General features: G+C 37.6%; 1 protein-coding gene across 11 annotated transcripts in view; it reads right to left on the bottom strand.

Annotated features, from left to right (window-relative positions):
* The window catches only part of BLTP1 (bridge-like lipid transfer protein family member 1), a 105,076-nt gene that overhangs the window by 69,316 nt on the left and 13,160 nt on the right, over positions 1–22,600 (bottom strand). For all 11 annotated transcript variants that reach the window (XM_079990493.1, XM_079990496.1, XM_079990501.1 and 8 more), the window contains exons 6-22: positions 21,193–21,379; positions 19,761–19,842; positions 18,894–19,087; positions 16,919–16,998; positions 16,282–16,432; positions 14,350–14,506; positions 13,700–13,778; positions 12,893–12,984; positions 11,865–11,982; positions 10,280–10,435; positions 7,816–7,913; positions 6,743–6,921; positions 6,489–6,595; positions 4,754–4,959; positions 4,013–4,240; positions 2,826–2,963; positions 1,845–2,021 (exon numbers count right to left, since the gene is read on the bottom strand). In XM_079990493.1, coding sequence (XP_079846619.1) covers positions 1,845–2,021; positions 2,826–2,963; positions 4,013–4,240; positions 4,754–4,959; positions 6,489–6,595; positions 6,743–6,921; positions 7,816–7,913; positions 10,280–10,435; positions 11,865–11,982; positions 12,893–12,984; positions 13,700–13,778; positions 14,350–14,506; positions 16,282–16,432; positions 16,919–16,998; positions 18,894–19,087; positions 19,761–19,842; positions 21,193–21,379 — 2,429 coding nt within the window. The remainder of the gene's footprint in view (positions 1–1,844; positions 2,022–2,825; positions 2,964–4,012; positions 4,241–4,753; positions 4,960–6,488; positions 6,596–6,742; positions 6,922–7,815; positions 7,914–10,279; positions 10,436–11,864; positions 11,983–12,892; positions 12,985–13,699; positions 13,779–14,349; positions 14,507–16,281; positions 16,433–16,918; positions 16,999–18,893; positions 19,088–19,760; positions 19,843–21,192; positions 21,380–22,600) is intronic.

Here is a 22,600-nt window from a genome sequence, read left to right as displayed (position 1 = left end):
TGATTCTACAAAATGAGCTCAAAATCTTGCCCTTATAATTATTGTTGTAATGACATACTTCCTAGGTCTGCAAAAAGGCAAAGGGCAACATGAAAGGTAGCGTTTGAATGCAAGCTGCCAGGTGTAGTCAACATTTATTACCAACTATTTGCTATAGAGTTTTAACTCACTTGTAGAACAGACTTGTGCTTGTGTAAAGGTGGCTTCACCTACCACTCCCCCCCCCTATAGCCCCCCTGCATTCCCCAAATATCTGATCCAGAGATTTGAGGGATTATCCACAACAGGTAGGGTGGGGACCGGGGCTGCAGCGAGGAGGAGGAGGAGGTATGAAAGTCCCATTGCACCCTCTTTTTATAAATAGCATTTGTTTGACTCCAGGTTTGTTTCTTTGTTTAAATCCTTCAACCAATAACTTCCACTCTTCATATTCACACTAAAGCAGCACACAGGAAAAACTGGAAAGGATCAACAAATGGAACATTAACATTGAAAAACACGCTGCTTGTTCAAAGCTGCTTAAGTTGCATGACAACCAACGTATTGATTCACATGTTAGTCCAAGTATTTGCCAAAATACACATACAAAATAACTGGACTTTTAATTTTAAAAAAGTAATTTCAGCTGGAAAAGAGGCCTATGGACTTTCCATTCTAATTCTATATACATAATATATTCAGTTATAACAAGATTCTTACCCCTAGAGAGTATGAAGCAGCACTTTGTTGATAAATCTTTTTAGCAAGCGTATGATTGTGAACAATTGTGCTGTTCTCACTGAAAATATATTCCACAGAAACTGAAGTGCTAAACATAATGGTTTCTCGTGCAACATTTAACTACTTCATAAAAAGGGGGGGGGGGTGATAACGGTCATGTAGAAAAAGTAAGAATGTATTCAACATGCAAGTTCTCCACAAGCCTCTTTCTTCAATCTTTTTACAAGGTGTTTTCTCCTATGCAATCAGAACCTAAACTGCCATGAACAAATGAGAACCTCAATGTTATCTACAGTAGTTTCCTGAAAAAAGGAACACAAAAGCTGATAGTGCTTTATCCACCTTCATTAAGTTTTACTAATGCAGTCAGATTTAAAGAGATTTGCTTAAAAAAAAATATTGTGTGGGTCCAAGCCAAGTAAATCAAAGCAAACCAAACAAAGGTACATGTGGAAGTTATTTGAAATTCCTGATGCTTATCTTCTTAAATTGTGGATAAACAAAGAGCGAAGTCTAACATTTTGAGGTTTAAAAATCTGGACCAACACTTACAGTCCATTTACTTCTATTTCTTTCTTTTCCTTCTTTCTCTCTATCTAAAATTCCTCCCTTGGTTATCATTTTGGAATTTCAATTCATTTTAGATAGAAACAATCTTGTGAATATTCCCTTCAATATCTGGTGTTTCAGAAAAAGAGCAAGGAAGCCTAAAATTAGTGATCTAACTTGTAGAATCATAACCTAGTTTAATAAAGCCAGGATATACAAAAGTTTCAGGGACTCACATGCCACCCTTTCATGAGAGAAGGAAAACAAGCCAAAAAGCTGCACTCAACGAACACTTCCCATTACATGCAAACCATGAGTTTTGATGGTTTCCAAGCAAGCCAGGATTCATAAGCCAACTTTAAAGAATGGCTTCATAGTCTGGCTTGTTTAACCAGAGTTTCCCAGATTGCATGGAATGGGAAGTTATGATTAACTGAGACTTCCTGACTTGCGTCTCTGCCCATGTGAAGAAAGGAGGTATAAGGGCTGCATATGGCTTAGTGTGTTTGGATCAGGCGTTTGGTTCATGCCAAGAAAACAGTGCACACATTCAAATCCAATGCTAAGTGGCATACCTGCGGAACTGTAACTTTGGATGTCAGGCTCCCAGCTTGCACATCAATCAACCACGCATATTCTAAAGAGTCAGCTCCCAGGGGCAAACCTTCTGCTGAAAACATAGCATGGGCCCTTAGCTGCAGACCTGAAAGGCTCATATGACCCTCACGAAGAACTTCATCCACACTGGGCCTCTGTGAAGAATAAAAGACTGGTCAGGTGGGGGAGAAAGCCCACTAAAATAAGCCTGCATTACCTGGCTATGGATTAATATTTTGCAACTATGCAATAGTGTTGCTCTTCTTTGGAAATAGAAAAGCAAATGTTTATATGTTCATCAGATGCATGCAAGCTATAATTTTGTCAAAATGCACAAATTAGATCAAGATGCTTATGACTCTTACTTATTTTGTTTATCTATGGTGAACGAAATAAACAGTTTAAAATAATTAATATGAGTTAAGGTTGCTGAAGCAACACATCTTTATGGGGGGGGGAAACATGGTTGTAATGAGCGACATCCAATAGTGTCATCCCTCATGCACAATGGACTTCCATTTGCAGAACTGGACTTCCTTTTTTCCCCACCTTCCTACAGCACCCAGTGTGCCCCTGAAATTTGCTCAGAAGGTGAAGAACTGGCCAGATAGACGGGGAACAGAGTTAGTTAGCTGAAAAGAGAAGGAGGAAAAGGGGAAGTTCCATCTCATCTGCTGCCGCAATGTTGATTATCACAGAATACTTGTAAGTTCAGTGCCACCACTAATGTATCTTAAGGCATAAAATGTAAACACAGTGGCAAGAGCAGGCAGTGCTACATCACATTTAAGAAAGGATAGCAGAACTGACTGACCCTTAGGAAAAAATGCTTAGAGGTTTGTTAAATAAATTGTCAAATTAACAAATAGTTGTTCAAGCAGCTTTGAAAGTATGTAGTCATAGAGAACCTAATATGAAAGCTTGAACTAACTAACAAGAAAATGATTCACCCATGTTACCTGATAATTGTCATTCAAGAATAAATTCAATGGTGATAACACAAGCTGTAACATAGTTTCCTTGTATCCTTTTTTCATCTCAAAGCACAACCTTTCCAAGAAAGCTGTGGGACATTCAGGGCCCTCACTGTTGCAGTGCTGCAGTACAAAACACCAAAAATGCCATCAAATGTTGTTCAATGGAATATAAAAGCTGTTCAAATAGTCAGATTACAAAAAGGACTCGCAACACTCTTCAAATGGAGCAGGCCACATAGGGAAGTAATTCAATTTCATAAATCAGCATCATATCTTAACTATTTGTGCAGATCCTTGAGTGCTGTATGTCAGAAAATTTGTGCCCTCCCCTTTCCCAATACAAGCAGCAATGTCCCTATGATGGCCCATCTCTCTAGGGCCAAGATCTGAAAGAGTGGGCTTCTGGTTGTATGTATGGGCGCACATGAGACAGGGATGTCACTTTAACACTGTCCACTGGGTCTTGAAAGGCAATTCAGAGACTAATTGACACTGAGTGCTCCCAAGGAAAATAAAGTTCATGTAACTCTTAATAGCTAGCTTCTTGCCAACATTCAGCTGGTCACCTATTAGAGAAGTCTTTCCCAACAGATACAAAGTTTCCTTGTAAGCCTGGAAGGAGAGCACATATTTTTTAAGTTTAAGGCTTAGTAAAATACTCCACAAGCAGCTGCCAGAAAGAAAGAGATCATTTGGGATATTTTATAGAAAGATAGAACCGAACTCTTGATAATGAACTAATTAATAAATGTGATTATTGGCACAATACAGAAAACTGCTGTGTGGCATCCTATGGAGAGGGAAGAAGCATCAACAGTGTCTGTGAGAGACTCACTACTAAAATGGCTACAGCTATTTGCAGCTTCTCCATAACCTTGTGGCTGCAGCAACATCATTACCAAAGAAAGGAGGGAGGGGGTGAGGCAAAGGTAAAAACTGCCCTACCTCAATAAGATATCCTTGTCCAAGGAACTATACATTGCTTTGTCATGTGCCTTTACAATATTTTCTATTGCTGCGTGTGTACTACTTAAGGGGACGCACCCAAGTCAAACATGACCAATACACCAAAGTCAGGAATTCTCTTTTTCTATGTGCGTACTTATTTTTTTAAGCAACTGGGTGCACATCTGATCCTTGGGGGTAAAAAAAGCACCCAAAGCACTTACCACTGGCAGTCGCCCATGCACTTTGTACACATTAACAAGCACGGTAATATCCCAAGGTCGCAAAGTGAGGGGGTGAGCATGTCTGGCTGATGTGTCGCTCTCCTTTTTGTCAGCATCAACTCCTACTGCAGTCCACCCAGAGCTTGAAGAAGTTGACATGGACAGTACGGGGCTTGAAATCACTTCCTCAAAATCAGTGTACATGTCATCTTCACCGAAATAATTTTCCTGGCAGGACCAATTAGCAAAACACATCATAAAAGAGCATAACGTAAACCTTTGACACCACAATAAAGCTCCTTTCCCACAATCCATTTAAACTAATCAACAAGCTTTCGTTTTTAAACTATATATGAATAGTTAGTATGATCGGGGTTCAGTAACTTATCATATGCTTCAGAGATGAAAAGCTTCCAATTACCAAGCTTTTAAAGCAATGAGGCAGTCTGATTTGACAATAACAAAAATATATTCATTATTTATAAAGCACCCAATACTAGAGCAAAACAGAACAAACTGCAAACACTTAAAACTTGGTGGTAGACTGCTCTGCTCACATTTCTGCTATCGCCCACATGAAAAGGCAGCACACGCTGACCCATATCTACACAGAAACATCACACTTAGTTCCCCAAGCCAGAACCATCTAGACTTTCCTTCACACAGTAAAATGACTCATAGATCAAAACATTGCTTGTTCCATGTGCTTTAATAAAGGTAAGACCAGCGAGTCCATCATACCTTTATAGAAAGGAAGGCTTTCAAAAGAGGCCCATATAAAGTTATATGGGAGTCTGGAGAGAGTTCCAGTTCTACACGGAGTCTGTCCGGTGGAAGCTCTGAGGGGTCAACAGGGAGACGGGAAGAACCGGAAGGGGATATACCCCTGTCTGTCATTTTCTGTGATGGTCTTGATGCAGATAAGATTGATTCTTCCATTTCTGACACTTGGGAGTAAATGAAAATAATTTTGCACAACAAGCTAAAACATTTATGGATTTATAGTTATAAAAACTCAAGGAAGCTTTAACGTTTGATATCAGGTAGGCAACTTCACTGTATTCCTTACAGCACCTGCTGAAGACATTCTTATTTAGACAAGTCTACCCAGATGTTTAGAAAGTCAGCAGGAGTTTTAATTTGTTTTAGTCTGTTTTATTGCATTTTTTACCTGTGTGTTTTAAATTACAGCTGTAATTTTTTTTAGTGATAATTTTAATGTTTTACCTTTTGGTATAACCAAAGCAGTTGAGTTTGAGTTTTTTCCTACGGTAATCAAGTGGTATGTAAATTGTATTTTTTTAAAAATTAACACATAATGTTTTATGCTTTTAGACCCTATATATTCACTGAACAAAGTATGGGTTGTTGCTGTAATTACTGCTATGCAGAGTAAGCCCCATGAAATTAATGGTCATGACTAATTGGCATCTATTAATTTCAGTGGGTTTACTCATAGGTAACATAGGTTAGGAAACCATGGCAGGAGAAAGGAGTCAAGAAAACTTAGAACTGTTATTAAGCATGTATACTATGTACTTCTGAACAAAAAGTTCCTGCACTTTCTTTTTACTATGAGCAAAAAAATGAGTAACAAAGTGTACTTTTTGTCCTTCAGTCAACCACTGTCCAAGTAAGCAGAAAAGAAAAAAAATATGTAAGCCACAAAAGTCATTAAAATAAAATGCAGGGCTCATGTTGCTCTATCAGTGACTTCTAGATGATCAGCTCACTCCCTATCATATTAAGAACAATTAATATCGGACTAAGACCATCAGAGGAACAACAAATAGCATTCACCAGTATAAAAGATGCCTCGGTCGTGCACTGAAAATTATTTATGGTCCAACATGTTTCAAGTTTTCTAGACCGTACAGAAACCCTTCAAGTTACCTTTTGAAAGTTTTAAACTTGTTGCCCTTGAAGAAGCACAAGATGCAAATAATTTGGTATACGGCTTTAGTCAGAGACTAAAGTGACATAAAAAAACCTGATAAATTCATTAATATATGGTATTGCTTTATTCAATACTTAAGTAATCAGGACCATCCAAGGTCTCAACCAGCCACACAAGGACAGTTATGGATTGACCTTCTGAGATTATTTGTGAAATGGAAAAAGAAATACAATGCAACATAGAAAATGTAAAAACAAATACAAACAAGTAAACTAGTTAACTTTGGTTACCTGACACTTTCTAGGGGTAATGGGTTCTTGTTACTGCTCTTTTTGTAAAAAAAAAATGTAACGTATGAATACCTTGAAATCCAGGGCATGTAGCATATGTTTGTATAGTGGAAAATCATAAATTAAAGTTTTTCAATGCATTTTTGAGGTCACCTTCCTTCTACTTTTGATACGAACTCTACTGCTTGCATTCAAAGTATCCTGATTAAGTTCTATTTTCTCTTTCAAAATGATAACAGCTGCCATTTTCAACAGTTTGAAACATAATAGGGACAAAGTTGGCACTTACATGACTGCTTTAACTGTTCATCAGCCTTCTGGGGATAAATTGGATGCCACACATAGTCAATTGTGAGCATAATGCTTGGTACAGTCCAGCATTCAACCCAGCCAGCCCTTAAAATAAAATAAAAGATGTTTGTAATAGCTGACTGCTTTATTAACCATTTTATAACACTGAGAGAAAACACAGGAACCTAGACGAATAGTAACACATTAGCTCCTTGTTACATTTTTGTATTTAGTAAGAGAAACAGAACTCACTCTTCTTGAGTCAAGTTCCTCCACCTTTGTTTGCTTGGTTTTTGACCACTTTGACTATCAGCCGAAACGCAAGACTCAGGATTTGCTTTGTTAGGGTGACAATCTTTCACCAGCATAAAAAGAGAATATTTACTGGGGTGGCAGTCAGGTAGAAGTAAGTGAAGATCAAGACCTTCTCCCTGAAAATATAACATGAATGTAAGACTTACACAATATCCATACAACAGCTGCAAACCTTTATGGAAAATACTTTTGGCCTGAGGACTGGTATTTGCCCTATACCATTTTTGTACATTACTTTTTTGAACACATGTGCAACAAAATCATTACTTTCATGCGCAATTCATATCTACTGTTCTCACCAATCTAAGCTGAGTGTAGAGAATAACAATTTCAAGGAATGTAATGGGGAATTTACTATTTTGTTCATAGTAAATAACATAACTTACACTTTTAAAGAACATTTTATAGAAGGAATAATACATCATAACATTTTTACAAAGAGTTTACTGTTTTGCACAATTACATAACATATGATAAAATCAGTTACATTAAAGAAAATGCATATCACTGAAACAATCTCAATAAATTCACCGCAAAGCAAATAACTACACTTTCCTACTACTGTTAGTAAACTCATATATTCAAAGCTATACAAAAGGCACTGTGCTTATCGTTCCAAATTGTTAATCTTCGTATTTCTATTATTATTTAACTGCAAGACTACAATTGCCACTGTGTGCATGCCTTTAGAATGAAGATTAAAATGCCTAGCCAAAGGTATGCATGTTATGAAGAGTTATTCTCCAAGTAGAAATACAGTTATTTAAGGTTTTGGCCTTCAATTACTAATGCAGTTACTTAGCATTAGTCACACCAGCACTGCCACGGTCTTTTGAGATAACTGAGTAAAAGATAAAAAGCATTTGGAATATGCACTAAAGAATGAAAAATAAGATTTTTTTTAGAACAGTTGTGATGAATTATGTCTCCTCTTCTTTAAAGATCAGGGTTTCTTTGCAAAGAACGAGGAGGCATATGGAATTTATTGTTTTAATAGTAAAGCCACTTACCCTTAAAGAGAACCTAGTGCTGCATGTGCTTGGAACAAAGTCAGTAAAAGGCAAGGAGAAAACTATGTTTAATGTTTCCCCACAGGCTGCAACATAAACTGCAAGAAAATAAAACGGGGGGGGGGGGGGGAATCAAATATTAATTATTTGTTAAAATTCTCTTAACAAAGACCACACTAGTGCTTCAGCAGATATATGAGAGGACAAAGAAAAGAGCTTTTTATCATTCCTCTTCCTAAACTAATTACACACATGTATCACTCAGCTACAGAAGGTTAACAGAACAAGAAGAAAAACTGAAATAATTTAATTCAATAGATATCATTTATATGGATAATGAAAGAGCCTTTTCCATTTTTACTCAGATTCAAAAGAAAGCTTATTCAAGCAGCCACTAGATGCAACCACATTTTTCTCCTTACTGCAATACCAAGCACATTGATGGAGAGTGGCCCAGGGGGCACTCAAAGTCTTTTGCCCAGAGCTTCATCTCTCCTGTTCCAGCCTTTCCATTCCTTCTAACTTATTCTTTTTAAAAAAACTTTACTTACAGAGTGACTTTTCCCGCTGGCCTAAATTTGCATCTATATGCATAAATAAGCATATGCAAATTGCAAGCAATTTGTGTCTTAAACACCCAGCAACACATCTGTGTGGATCATTAAGAGAACAATGTGTCATCTGCATATTTCTGATCCACACATGGCACAGCCAAGCTGCTGTAACCAAAAAGCAGGACTGTATCAAATGCAAAAGGGGACTAGACACCTGCAAGAGGAGGAAAAGGAAGGTCTGGTAACATCAATCCAGGTGGCACCAAAGAGCAATGGAGGCAAAACCTATCACACATGTTTTAAATATATGAGTGTTCCCACTCTTTATTTACCAAATTTTTCGCCCCATAGGACGCACCGGCCCATAGGACGCACCAAGGTGTTTTTTTTGGGGGGGGGGGGGAAATAAAGAAAAAAAAATTCCCCCCCAGGGGCTTGTGGGGCCGGTAGTGGGGAGAAGTGCTCTTCTCCCCACTGCCAGCCTTCAGACCAGGTCCAGGGACAGCGGGAAGACGCGCTGCACCTCCCCACTGTCCCCCGAGCTTGCGAGGCTGGTGGCGGGGAGAAGCACGCGTCTCCCCGCCGTCAGCCTCCAAAACCACATTGGGAGACAGTGGGATGGCAGCGTTCCGCCTCCCCGCTGTCCCCCGATCTTGTGGGGCTGGCGCTGGGGCTCTCCTGAAGCCTGGAGAGCGAGAGGGGTCGGTGCGCACCGACGCCTCTCGCTCTCCAGGCTTCAGCGAAAGCCTGCATTCGCCCCATAGGACGCACACACATTTCCCCTTCATTTTAGGAGGGGAAAAAGTGCATCCTATAGGGCGAAAAATACAGTATTTAACATATGCTAGCATTCATCCAGAAAATAATTTTTAAAATTCACAACCAGCAAGGGGGGGGGGCAGGGAGCAGAGGAGAGTCACACATCATCATTCATAATGAAGACCAATATGTTAAGACTATAAATGACTGGATAGAGGATGATGAGGTGTGACCTTTTCCCAATAACAACAGTATGAGTAGTACAACTACTGGAAAAGGACAGTTTCTCAGCATGAGAAAGTATCCAGGAAGCCCAAGATGCTCCCACAAATGACTGAGTCATGTACAGTCATGCTGTATCTTGTAATTGATAGATTCAGGACATTTGGGCAGGCTATAACCTGAACCGTCCCTATGATGGTCACTGCCCTTGATGCAAAGTCATCTGGCATCGAAAACAGTGTGCTCACTACAAGCACAGCCCTGAAAATGGCAACACAGGCCAAATATATCATCAGGCCACACTGGTGCCCAGAATACTCTGCATGGACATGGGTTGGGCCCGTCATCCCTTCTTGCATTCCTGACTTTGGTTTTTATCAAAACAGGTGGATTTCCATCTGCTTATTCAGACGGCACATAAGCCACTCTTGTCACCTCTGTGTTTTGGAATACTCCTACTTGGAACAAGAGAACAGGCATCTTAGAATTTTGTTTGTACCTGCTTCCATTCCCCTTTTGATGAGTCAATACCTCTTCAATATCAATTGCTTTCTAAATGACAATAAAGGACAAGTGATACCCTCAGTGTTAAGGAATGCCTGAAAAAGGATGCCCAATGAACGTGCAGGCAAATCCATACTTCCTGGTTAATCACTACTGATTTATTTCCCCTTTCTGTGGAGCACTCTTTAAAATATACAATTAGCTACACTGAAAAACAGTGGAAATTTAGTGATTGTAGGAACTGGACTCTATAAGTAGAACTAGCAAATGGCACTGCTACACCAGGGATTTAAAGGCTTTTCATAATTAAAGGGGGAAAGGAGCTGACTATTATCTTCAGATAAGAAGGAATTTGTTTTGGTTAAGCATGTATTACTGCTGCATATGGAAAGGAGTGTAGCATGCCTGCTTTAAAATATTCTCACCATTTTCCTGTTGTTTTGTGGAACAATCAATCCAGTTGTGCTGATTTGCTGCCCAAATCATTTCAAACTGATGAAACATGATTTTAAAATTCCATGAATATGGAACAAACGAGAAGATATCAGGAGCACTGTCACTAGACCAGTCCTGAATCAAATCTAAAAATAAAGGAGACATGTTACTGCAAGTCACTAGTGTGAAAAGACAATTGTAAAACTGATTATATTTTGTTGCATTAAAAAGTCAGTTTCTTTACCTTTTCTGTTGCATAATGCACTAAAAAAAACCCCTGCCCTGTTGCAGCTTTAATCTATGCATTTTTCCAATCAGAAATAAATCCCAATTTGTTCAATGGAACGTCCTGTCAGTTAAGTATGCAAAGGACCACACTGCAAAAAATTAAGCATCTATGCCTACAATAACAGCAACAGTGATATCCAGCAGTGGCCAGCTAAAACAATGGGACTTGCCCATCCTTTCCTCCCTCCCTGCAGCACTGCCTCCCTGCCCTCCCATTCATCTTTAAGATCTGCCCTTTGGATCAGATTTGGACAGAGAATGATGTCCTGTTGTGCAAACAAAACTCCATCTCTACTACTTTAAATATGCAGTTAAAGGCATTTGTGGGAAAGAGAAATACTCATTTGCCTCATTCCCAGTACTGTAATCCAAACGGTTATTTTCAAAAATCTTAACTTTTTTAGTAGTCTCATAGACTGCAAAAGTCAGTTTTAGGGTTGTGTTTCCATTTTAGAATTTTGACTTCAGTGTTAAATAAGTATATTTCGGAAGACAAGAAACAATACACTTGAATGAGCTATCAAAATTTAAAATATTACAAGTGCTGAATGTTATGCAATCAAAGTAGTCCAGCATTCTTTCCCTTTTTTGCAAAAAGAAGCAAAAATGACTTTGGAAATCACCTCTGCTTCTCATTTATTTCATTTTAACTTCATGTTTGGCTTAGGGTGTTTATGAAATGAGCTGCATTCACAGAAACCTTTAATTATAAAAAGAATTAAATGTAATGTCTTATAATTTGAAAACACAGCTGTAATTTTACATAGCTCAACTTCTATGGAATATTGTGGGATTACAAAGTAACATAAAAGACAGCCACTTGAAAAGTAAACAGTCAGTTACTATTACAAATTTTGTTTTGCCCTTGTTTGTTTAGAGCTTTTGAATAGTGCTTGCTTATTAGAAAGCAAAACAATAGGCTTGTATGGCCCAGGATGATGGGGGCAAGGGTGGGGTTGAAGGGATGAGAGATTTGTTAATATTTCTATTTTAACACAAACATATGCATCACGGCAGTATAATTTCTGTGAAACATGAATCATTTAGATGGCCAGTGCACCAAAACCTCCTTACTGAAATTGCTGCGCAGGCATGTATTTTCATGCTCTTGTGATATAAAAAAAAAGTTCCACAGATTGGTTTGATGTCTAAAGCAATAGGGAGTGAACAAGAAAATAGTATATATTTGTAACAATTCTGAATAAGCATACATCTATGCAAAAACACACCCCATATCAACGTTGATACCATTTGAAAAAGCAAAGTACACAAAAACAGAACAGTTACCTGAAAAGAAACTTTTCTGAGCAAATATAAAGTGGTAGGTTGCTTTGTAAACTTCAACTTCACACTGCCATGACTGTGGCATGTTCCATATCCGGGGGTAGCAGGCATTAATATGAAACTAAACAAAATAAACAAGCAGAAGGATTCACTCTTGATATGGTGATTAACAGCCAAAATTAAATGACAACTGTGTAATCAATGCGTAATTTAGAAATTATTTCTTCCTAAGATGAGCAGAGAGTTAACCCAGTTTACTAATGTTTAAGTCTGTCAAGTTAAAAGGTCAATTCCCACATGATTTATCTAAAAACATCTATAATAAATGAACTCAAACTATGTAATTTCGCCATCTGCTTTCACTGTAAAAATATCAAGCGGCTTTCAACCTAAAGTTTTTTGTATTAAAAAAGGACACACCCCTGTACAAGAAGCCTGCTAAATCTGGAAGACCAGATTCTGAGACAGCAACAATGAAGTATTTTGCAGAATTGGTGTGGTATCTCGAAATGTGCAGCAAGTTCCAGAGACTGAAATTGGCAAGATGGGATGTTCACAAAGACAGTCTGTGACAAATCCTCACACTGGCTGAAGAATCAGAAGAGGCTTTGTGGGCAAGGCAGACTGAATGAAAAGTTCCAGAAGGCAGGATTAAGCTAAGTCTGATACAGAAGCTCCACAGTCAGAATCTCTGTGCTGTTTGGTTTGGTTTGCTACTTTGCAGTCCAATGTGGGTGCTCTGAAGACCGGGAAAGGGTAATAATGAAGGAAAATAATCCTTAACATACACCCAGGCTATACCTAGCCAGCATAGTCTCTGTGGGGCTACTCTCAAAAACTGAAATCTGCAGCTGATGCAGAATGTAGCAGCCTAGAACCTACATACCAAAGAAGTGAACATCTGGATTCACTGGTTCCAGTTTAATTTATTTTAAATCCCCGGGTTTTTCCAGTAATTCCTTACATTCAGGTAAGTTTCAAAGCAAATTACAGTAGAAATCACTCGGACGCTTATGCAAAAGAATACTTACTGCTAACATTTCTGCTTCTAAGAGAGTCCGGAACTGCATACTGCTGGTGGCATCTATATGCAAAAGCTGTCCTTTAATAGTAGGAGAGTAACCTAGTAAACAGAACCAAAAAATTCAAGAATTGCCGCTATGTCTTTCTTCATTTTTTAAAAAATATAGTGGTCCCTCCAGTCTATCAGTCTATCTAACCACACAGCATGGACTGATAGAATTAAAAATTAAGATTTTTAGATCAGTCTTCTACTCAGTTAAAAAAAATAATCTGATGCTGCAAGGTGGCAGAGCATCTTATGAGTACACAGTACAATTTTTTTTATCTACAGTGTTTTGGGAAAAGAATCTCTCATGCCCTTGCAATAGGAAAATTTGCAAAGAAGTATACAAAGAATACAACCAAAAGTGTCATATCTTGAGTTCATCACTTATTAATTCAGAAAGATCAGCATGATAGTTCTTCAATGTTCCAGATCATTCATATACTTAAAAAGTAAAACTGTATCTCGCTCCCAAGTAGATAGCACTGGAACTAAAGTTCATAAATCTTAAGAAAGTATAGAAGCCAACAACAAAAAAGTTTTAAACAATGAATGCAAGCTGTGGACAGACATAGATCCACAGGCTGTCGATTCGAAAGGGACCATGAGGGTGATCTAGTCCAACCCCTTCCAACGCAGGAATTATTTTGAGAAAATTCTTTGGTAATACTGAAACTCAACCCTCACACATGTAATCTTATTAAACCAGGTTCTGCAAGTAACTGTTCTTCTGGAATTATTTCAACATAAAACACTTTTAGTCTCCACCTACCATCTTCTGCTACAGTCATGGGAATGTTAACCTCCAAATAAGAGCCTGCTCCAACGTTTACATGAACAGCATTAGTTTCCTGCCAATAAAAATTAGACATTATTTTGATTATTTGAACTCAGACTACATCACGACTCAAGTTATCATTTTAGAAACTTCTAGGATTTATGAAAGGGAACTAGTAGGCCACAGCTGATTAAAAGCTTGATATACATTTAAAAAGTAAAAGAAAAACTCAATGAAGCTGAAGAAAAGCATGAGGAGTATTCATCTGAGGCTATAAGAAGAGCAACAGATAACAGCTAGACAAATTAATGTTTGCTCATGAACAGCATACTATATTTAGTGGTTATGATTCAACAGTCCTCACCAAGGTGAGCATTTCACTTTGTGAAATTTTATTCACAACCAAATAGGTAGAAATATTGTTAGTAATTTAAGTAATATATTTTGGTAGGTTACGATTTATGTGATCAGCCAAAATATATTGGATATGAATATTTATATATATTCAAAAACAGAATGACAAACAAAGAAAATTCCATTTTATTTCAGAAGACATCTTACAAAACTGAAATAATGATATTTGAAAGACTAATCTAAAAAATATACATGTATATTCCCAAATCTCACATGTCTTTCGTATTTACCCTATTTTTTGTGAAGAGCAGATCAATAGTGGCATCTGCAATGATATTCATACGGAGCTCAAAAGCAAGGATTTGTCTTGGCTTCCCAGGCTGTGGAATTTCTGAGACTTTCATGACTTGGTAATCTGGTGGGAAAAAGAATTTCCACAAACAGTCCCTACAAAACAACAGCAGAATATTAATTCAGCTACTCATCTAGAAATGAATATGAGCTATTTATATATTTTCTATAAGGCACTCTACACAGCACACAAGAAGCAAGAACATGAACTGGAGAGTGAAAAAATACGTGTTATGCTATATTTCTCAAAAGGCTTGATTAGTGAAGCTATATTCCAGATTTATCTTAAGGCACTATAAAATTCAATTACCCTAGAAACTGAAAATAGAAATAAGAAAACAAAAAGATTTACACAGCTGACCTTGTGAAGTTAACTAAAGAGATTTTAAATAAATCAATGTTATTTGAAAGTTACAGTAAGCATCCAACAAATGCTAACGTCAAAATATAAGAGCCTCCTATAGAAGATTCACTGCGTCCTCTCAACAATGCATATAAACTCATATAAAATGCACTTCTGCACAGAACCCGACCCTGCTCCCTAGAGCAGTAAAGGGCAGCAGGCTGTAGAAGTGAAGCATGCTACCTATCCCTGCCTTGTTCAGCACAACTTATTCAAGATGAAGTTGCTGAACTTCAACAAAATTGTCCAGAGAAGGGGTGGAAAGCTACAGACCTTGGCCTAGTTTTATTGCAGGGGGAGCCAGGATGGAGAGTGGGAGAGGGGGGAAAAACAGAATGGGGGAAAGCCAAAATGGACAAAGCAATGGAAGGTGGAGAAAACTCTCTGGACGCAAGCAATATAGACCTATGGCAAGTGGGATTTAACTCTCCCCTGACAGCCCACTGCTTGGAGAGAAACATAAAGAAAGTGGTGCATTTATTTTTGGCTTTATACCCTTCTAGCCCACTGTTGACTTTGGCCCTGCCCACCACTGCCAAAGGAATGCAGTAGAAAGAAAAGGTTATCCATTCCAGACCCTGAGATCATAATCTGAGGCCCTTATTCGTGTGCCCCCTCCACAAGAGGTTCAAAGGGTGGCAACACAATAACACGCCTTTTTTGCAATGTGGAATGCTCTCCCCAGAGAGGCTCACCTGACACCATCTTTATATAACTTCAGGAGCCAGGCAAAAACTTTCCTCTATAAGCAGGCCTTTGGCCTTCTATCTGTAGCCATTTAAAAGTGGGATGGATGTTTTTAATGTATTTCTTTTTTCTCTTGATTTAATGTATCTATGTGGGGTTTTTTATCTGGTTGGTTGAAAGTTGCTCTGGGCAAGATAAAGCAACTAACAAATTCAACAAGTAACAAAATAATAAGAATCGTTCTGAAACACCAATCTGCTTTTGAAAAGCCAAGTTGTGTTCCTCAAACAGGCAAACAACACAGTGGACCCAGTGGCAGCCTTACATAAAGTTATTCTTCAAGATTCAGGAGGGAAAATCCCTACGAACAGACAAAATGAGTTTCCAGGGAAGCACTACTGTTCATTCACCACTGAACACTTGATCAAAGTTGTCTTATAAAAGAGCTATATGAGACCTCTGTAGCCCAAAACTTTTAGAAGACATCTGGTGCAGAGGCCTTCCTTTTAAAATTATCAAACTGGGATATGTCTAATCTCTGAACAAACAGGTAGACTCTAAACATGCAGGTGCATGAACATGGGTGTGAACAATAGAGAAAGCAAAATTCACAACAGAGTATAATACAAGCAAGCATATATTTATTTTTTTTAAAAGGATTGATGTCCTCAAATTCTAGGCACATGAAAGTAGCTAGGACAACTTTGCTGGAAAATCTGTTTTGATTATATTCTTCAATTTTAACAGTAGATATAAAAACAAAATAATTAAACAACAGTACCTTTGCCTGTCAGCCCATGGACCATAGTTGAAATCTGTTCCTTTGCCACAAACTATATCTAATCCCCAACAGGGCGGGAGGTCTTGCAATTTACTATCCTCATTACTTGTTTCTCCCTCATTAGTTTCCTCTGATTCTTCTGGTACAAGCCCTGTATTTTAGAAAACAGCAGAAGCATTTTAAATATAACAAATATTCAAGCAACATATCATCTGTAAACTACTACCAATTAACATAGAACCATTTACTTATTACTATGCAATTAATATATGGAGTGCTTTTTTCTAGAGAAAAGGGTACAGGAATGCTTCCCTGTCCCTCCTGCATGCGTGCCAGCCAAAGACACAGGTCTGCTCCGTGGATGGGCAGAGCTAATGCGCAGCAGGGAAGCTTTCCTGCCCATCGGTTCTGCGAGGTGCCCTGTCCCTGCTGCTTGCATGAAAACTAGTTAAAACTAGTTAAAAGTAACTACCAGAGGCTAGGGGGGCTGGGCTGCTTTGGGGTGACTTGAACACTCCCCCCTCCCCCATACTATTTTCCCAATCTAAAAATGCCTACTTAGCAGCTGTTTACTAAGCAACTATGAGAACTACGTGCCTGTAACGAATTTTAGCCTCTGAGCAGAAACTGAACTTACCTGGTTCATCCATATAATAGTAGATATCAACATCATTTGATTGCATCACAACAAAACCTTCACCCATTAATCTTGGTGGTCTGTTAAAGAAGAAAAGGGGGGGGATATAAACACTGTACACTCTAAGCTTGTGGTTTATCTGGGTGAGCTAACCAGGAGCCCAGGTTCAGATCCACATTGCACCAAACCGTGGCTCAACTCAATTCAGCAGCAAAACAACCAAGGAGGAGCAAAGTGGCTGTAATCTCTCCCAGAGCCCGCACACTTAGCATGATATGGTTTGGCTTAGTATGATATGCAAACCACAGAACAGAATGGTTACAGATTGTACTTTTTGATTTTATGGCCACTTGGTCCCATTTTACTCTTAGCGATAACACTTAATATATCTGATGTAGTAGTCCCCACTCAATAAGTTAAGTCTTTAAAAGACTAATACCTCTGGTAGTTGTCAACTTTCCGTAGAAAGAAAACCTGTAACACTATTTTGAAAACACACCATGCTAGTTTAAAACTCCAGTTGCTATAATGAATTTATTAAGATATCCAGTTAGATCAAAATTGATATCTAAATCAAGATAATCCAATGTTAGTCAACCATAATGGCAAAACTCTTATGTTTTCACCTTCTATGCTGAAGACTTGATTTGCCTTTCTTTTGCTTTACCCTTGCTCTATATTCACTCTTTTAATTTGCTAATAGTTTTCCAGCTAAAATAGAATCTGAGCCCACAGGGAAAGACCATCTTCAGTAATTAGACCAATAGGTGTAACAAATCCATACAAAAAAGAGCAAAACAATGTTACCCTGAGAACTATATAACTATAAAGAAAAAAATGTTATTTTGTGACTTTCATATGAAATAATTTCCCCAAAATGTAATTACTTTAGCCAATTAATTGAGCCATGTATAGTAGCTTCACTTCTTGAACATGACCTTGCTAAAGCAATACATGATAATTTCAGAATACACCTTCTCACTGTGCTGTCTCATATTACACTTAATTTGTAGTCAATAGAAAACCAGTGTTGCCTCACTTGGTCATTTGCTTTACTGCAAGTTTTAAACAATACAATTATTAATTTAGTTTGGCAATTTTGATTGCTTAGTATGTTTATACATGTTCACTTTCACAATGGTGGGTGACTGATGCAAATAAATTATCCATCAATTAATCTGTGGGATAGAAAGCCTAAGATGTGCATGTAATAATATTAAAGTTTGCAACAGTTCACCATGACTTGGATCCAGACATACACTTTCATCTCATTGAAATCAATGGGCCAACTTAAATTCCATGGATTTCAGTGGGGCTAAAATGTGACTAACTTAGTATGGATTCAACCCTACTGATTTGTAATTTATTTAATCATTTTCAATTTTTTCAAAATATATTTCTTTTCAGTTTCTAACTGCTTGCAGTTACACTAGTTTTAAAGCGTTGAAACCTTAGAACTAAATGTTTAGCCTCATTTGAGCTTCAGAAAGAATAACACCTCTCATGATTATGACAAACACACATTGAGTCATTTAGAAGGTAACTTTATAGTTGTGTGGTGATTTTATCTTGTTATACAATATTCAGTGAAATGAGAAGCCGAGGTGAGGCTTCTATGTTGATCTTTACTAATACGTACGATACCAATTACTATACTAATTCCTTCCAAAATATCAAGTCAAAATTATCTTATATCAGCAACCAAGGATTAACATAACTAATTCTAATGTCATTTTAAAAATACAGTCAACAAAAACATGCTGGGGGTCCACAAGTTAACCACCCCTCACTAATGCTCCCCTTTAGTGTTGGGTGTTTATCCCCAATTAAAATTGTGCATTAATATTTCCAGGGTACTTGAGGATGCACAGTGGTCCTTCGTATGAAGAGTTTTGGACCCAATTTTGTATACACTACATAGTACATTTTTCAAAATATTTTTCAAAATATTCCTACATAAACTGTAAACACTTACTCATCATTTTGAAGGCCAACGTATCTTGGACTCGGAACAAGCATAACCCTCACATTTTCCAGTTTTCCTTTCACAATGTGCATAAATTGATCAAGGTGACTTGAAGGTGGTTTTGTGGTATATGTTAAGAAAGCATCATCAAAGTTAATGCAGATGGTTTGAGGCTGATAATGATTCCCAAAGGCTAAACGACCCTTAAATGAGTAAGACAATTAAATGTTAGCTTTTAATTCATCGTCATAAAAGTCATCCTTCTCAATTATTTCTTTATTATTGGTATTTTCTCCGGTTAGGACTATAATCAGTCCTGAGCAGCCCATTAGTGTTACAAACTTATAACCAGAATAATTGGGCTTTATTTCTTAATGAAAGGTTATTACACTTGAAAACAACAAGGTTTTTGTACTGAAAACACAACATTTAGAACAAGAAGATTAGACTCAGGGAAACAACCAGCATGATTTTCAATCCAGGTCAATTCAATGAATGGCATTTACAATTTGCATATTTGTTTGAGAATAAAATACATCTCAGTTATGGGGCTGCCACTGCAAACAGGGCTATTCTCTTTGCAACATACTGATCCTAATTTCCACAAGGCAATCATAATTTCTCCAAGCCATCTAATAGTAATCCCTCACCAAACTCTTATAATGTCCTTCCAGAAACTATGGTATAAAAAAATCAATTTCTGAAAGACTTCTCAGAACCCTAAGGAAGTCACGTGACAAACTTCTTATGTTATCTAAATTAATTTTTTTATTATATAAAAGTAAAATATTATAAATTGCTACTAAAGTAGGAGGTCTTCGAACTGCAGAGAAAAAAACCAGGTAATCTGTAAACACAACGGAATATTTCACTTACTGTGCTGACATTGACTTTGATCACAGGAATAAGAGATCTCCATGATGATGAAGGGTCATGTGATTCACTTTTTACTTTAACACTGAGGATGGAAACATACTTAGATTTATATAATTAACACATTCAAAAAAATATTTCACTGATGCGCCAAACATACATGGAAGTCAGACAAAAAAAGAAATGGAATCAAATTCCTGATACTCTAAAGCATATTGAAACTGACTACAGAAAACACAAGAGTTTTACTAAGTACCTTAAAAAGCCAAGTGCACACAACATACCAACCTATCAACTTATTCATTTATTAATAATGGGGAGTCTCACAGCTTCACAAGATGTGATACAAGGAAGGGGTTTTTGCTGCTTCCATCTAGGCATTACACAGTAACATTTCCTTTCTCCAATTTTTACTTAAGCAAAAATGACTTTATAGCAGTCATCTATTGCACGAAAGTGACTGATTTGGGTAATTCTCTTAGGCCATTAAACCCCTGGATATGCTCTCTGCTGAAGTTAATTACAATTACTCTAAAGAGAAACACAAAACAGAACAGATGTAGGTAATTCCATCGACCTTTAAAAGTAACTGCAACTGCAATATGCAAGGCCATTACCAGCATTCTAAAATTCACTTTCTATTTAATGTCCCCATTTATTTACTTATAAAACTGTTGTCATCCTACACGTTCCATACCAATAGGAGCCTCAGGGCAGCTAGCAATTGATAATAACAATAAAAGCACGAACAATTTAAAACACAAAAAGCTAGCAAAACAATACTGACAAAAAAGTAGCAAAGACCTGAGACAAAGAACAACACAAAAAATTGAAACATAGTTGTTTAAACAAGAGTACCTTAATCTGATAACTAAATGTACCCAAGATCTATCTATCCAGCTTTCATGAAATAAATGATTACACAGACTGGGCACCGCTGTCACTTATTCCCACATTAAATGGGGCAGTGGACACACACGCATAAACACAGTGTCCCTTCCACAGGTAGAGATTTAGATCATGTCAAAACAAAACAAAAACATTTTTTTTATTAAAAAAGGGAGTAATAAAGTTAACAAATACTGCTACTCTTACTTCAATAGTGGCACCGTTCAGTTCTGACAGAGGTGTATATAGTAAAAGTGCATGTCCCAACTATGTTGAACAAGCAATGCTCTGTGCTATATTCCACATTTCAGAGGGTTAGATTTTCCAATATCAGACTATCACCTAAAAGCCTGAAGAGTTTATGTGGCTGAGTGGCCTTAAAAAATAGAGCAGTTTATGTTCAAACATACTCTTTAAGTAAGAAGAAGGTGCTACTTTATGGTCTTCAAGGAAGAGGCTAGTAAATCAACTGAACAAAAACGCAAAATGAAATAACTCAATCTGACACAACGTTCAAATAGATACTCAAGTGAATAAATAGCTGTACCTTTCCAGATTTGTGGGTGTTCGTTCTCTTCCATTTTCTCGTGCTTTCTCTTCCTCTTTCTTGGGAGGAATTATGGTTGGATCCAAACCAAATAATTCCTGAAGTTGCCCATAAAGGTCAGAACGATTATACACATGAAATTCAAAATCATTGACCATGATATACAATCTTGTTTCTGCCTTTGGGTCTGTAAAGTGCAACAAAACAGGGGGGCTTTTCATGAGACAGCCTCAGAAAACACACTGGTTTTGTAAAAATTGTAGTACACACAAAAAAATATGTATACTAACAAATTTATAGACTAATGAAGTAACAGAGGTATACAAATGCCCAAAGCTTTAAAAGTGGACTTTTGGGAGAATTAGCCAGTATGAATGACTGGCAAACTGAAGTTGAGGCGTGTAGATAACTACTCACCGTTTCACCTGTGGCTTCCCCCTATTACATCCTAGCACTGAAGTAAGGAAGAATTACATAGATTGTTTTAGGACTACATGAGCAGGTAGTCAAAACAAAATAGCAGGTAGGCTACTTTTAAAATAAATGGTTCAATTATATAAAAACCCACACTGTGACAGTGACTGGAAATCTCCTTAGCAATAGACAGAAAAAGCTGAAGCATATTACAAATAGATAAGGAAGCAACGTAGAACCTGGTGAGATCTTAAAGATTTACTGCACAATAACTTTTTGTTCTCGTATCCTCATTCAGCCTGTTTCTACCGTGATGTTTACTCATTATATATATAGCTTATACTGCCACCCAATAGCACTGGGTTACCATATTCAACAAAAAGCAAGCTTTGTGTTTAAGTCCCATTCTACTAGCCACAGCAAGTGAGTGCATGAAATTCTATTCAGGCAACTGAGCTGACAAAGCAGGCTACCAGAGGACGCAAGTCTAATGCTTCACACTCAACAAAGAAATGCGTAAGAGTTTTGTCTCTCCTCTGCCAGTCTATAACAAGGTAGAAACCTTCCCTCCACTGATGGGTCATGACTGCACCGTTTTGTGGTTCTGCTTCTTTTCCTCTTCTTTTTAGATGTAGCTGCCATTATGCCACACCCTCACTGCCATGGTCTCCCATTTGTTTTATGCCACACCCCAGAGCACCCTTTTCACAACTAGCATCCACAATACTTTCTCAAAATTCCAAATGTGCCGACTGGCCCCAAAAGATTGGCAACCCCTGGCTTATTATAAGGCTGACATAGAAACTGTTTAAAACTGCCAAATAACTCAATTCATGTCATAAATTCAAAAGACAACATTCAAAGCTATAAATGATCATATGAATCTGAACACCACTTGCTGGGGTTCACAAGCAGAAGATTGCTACTGTCCTGGTGTCAAGACAGACATCTGGGTGAGCAGAATAAAAACAGCATGTTGGACTACATAGCTTTT

The sequence above is a fragment of the Podarcis cretensis genome (genome assembly GCF_951804945.1).
Source record: "Podarcis cretensis genome assembly, chromosome: 9".
NCBI lineage: Eukaryota > Metazoa > Chordata > Lepidosauria > Squamata > Lacertidae > Podarcis > Podarcis cretensis.
The sequence above is the reverse complement of the archived record's forward strand: the minus strand, read 5'-3'. Positions and strand labels throughout refer to the sequence as shown.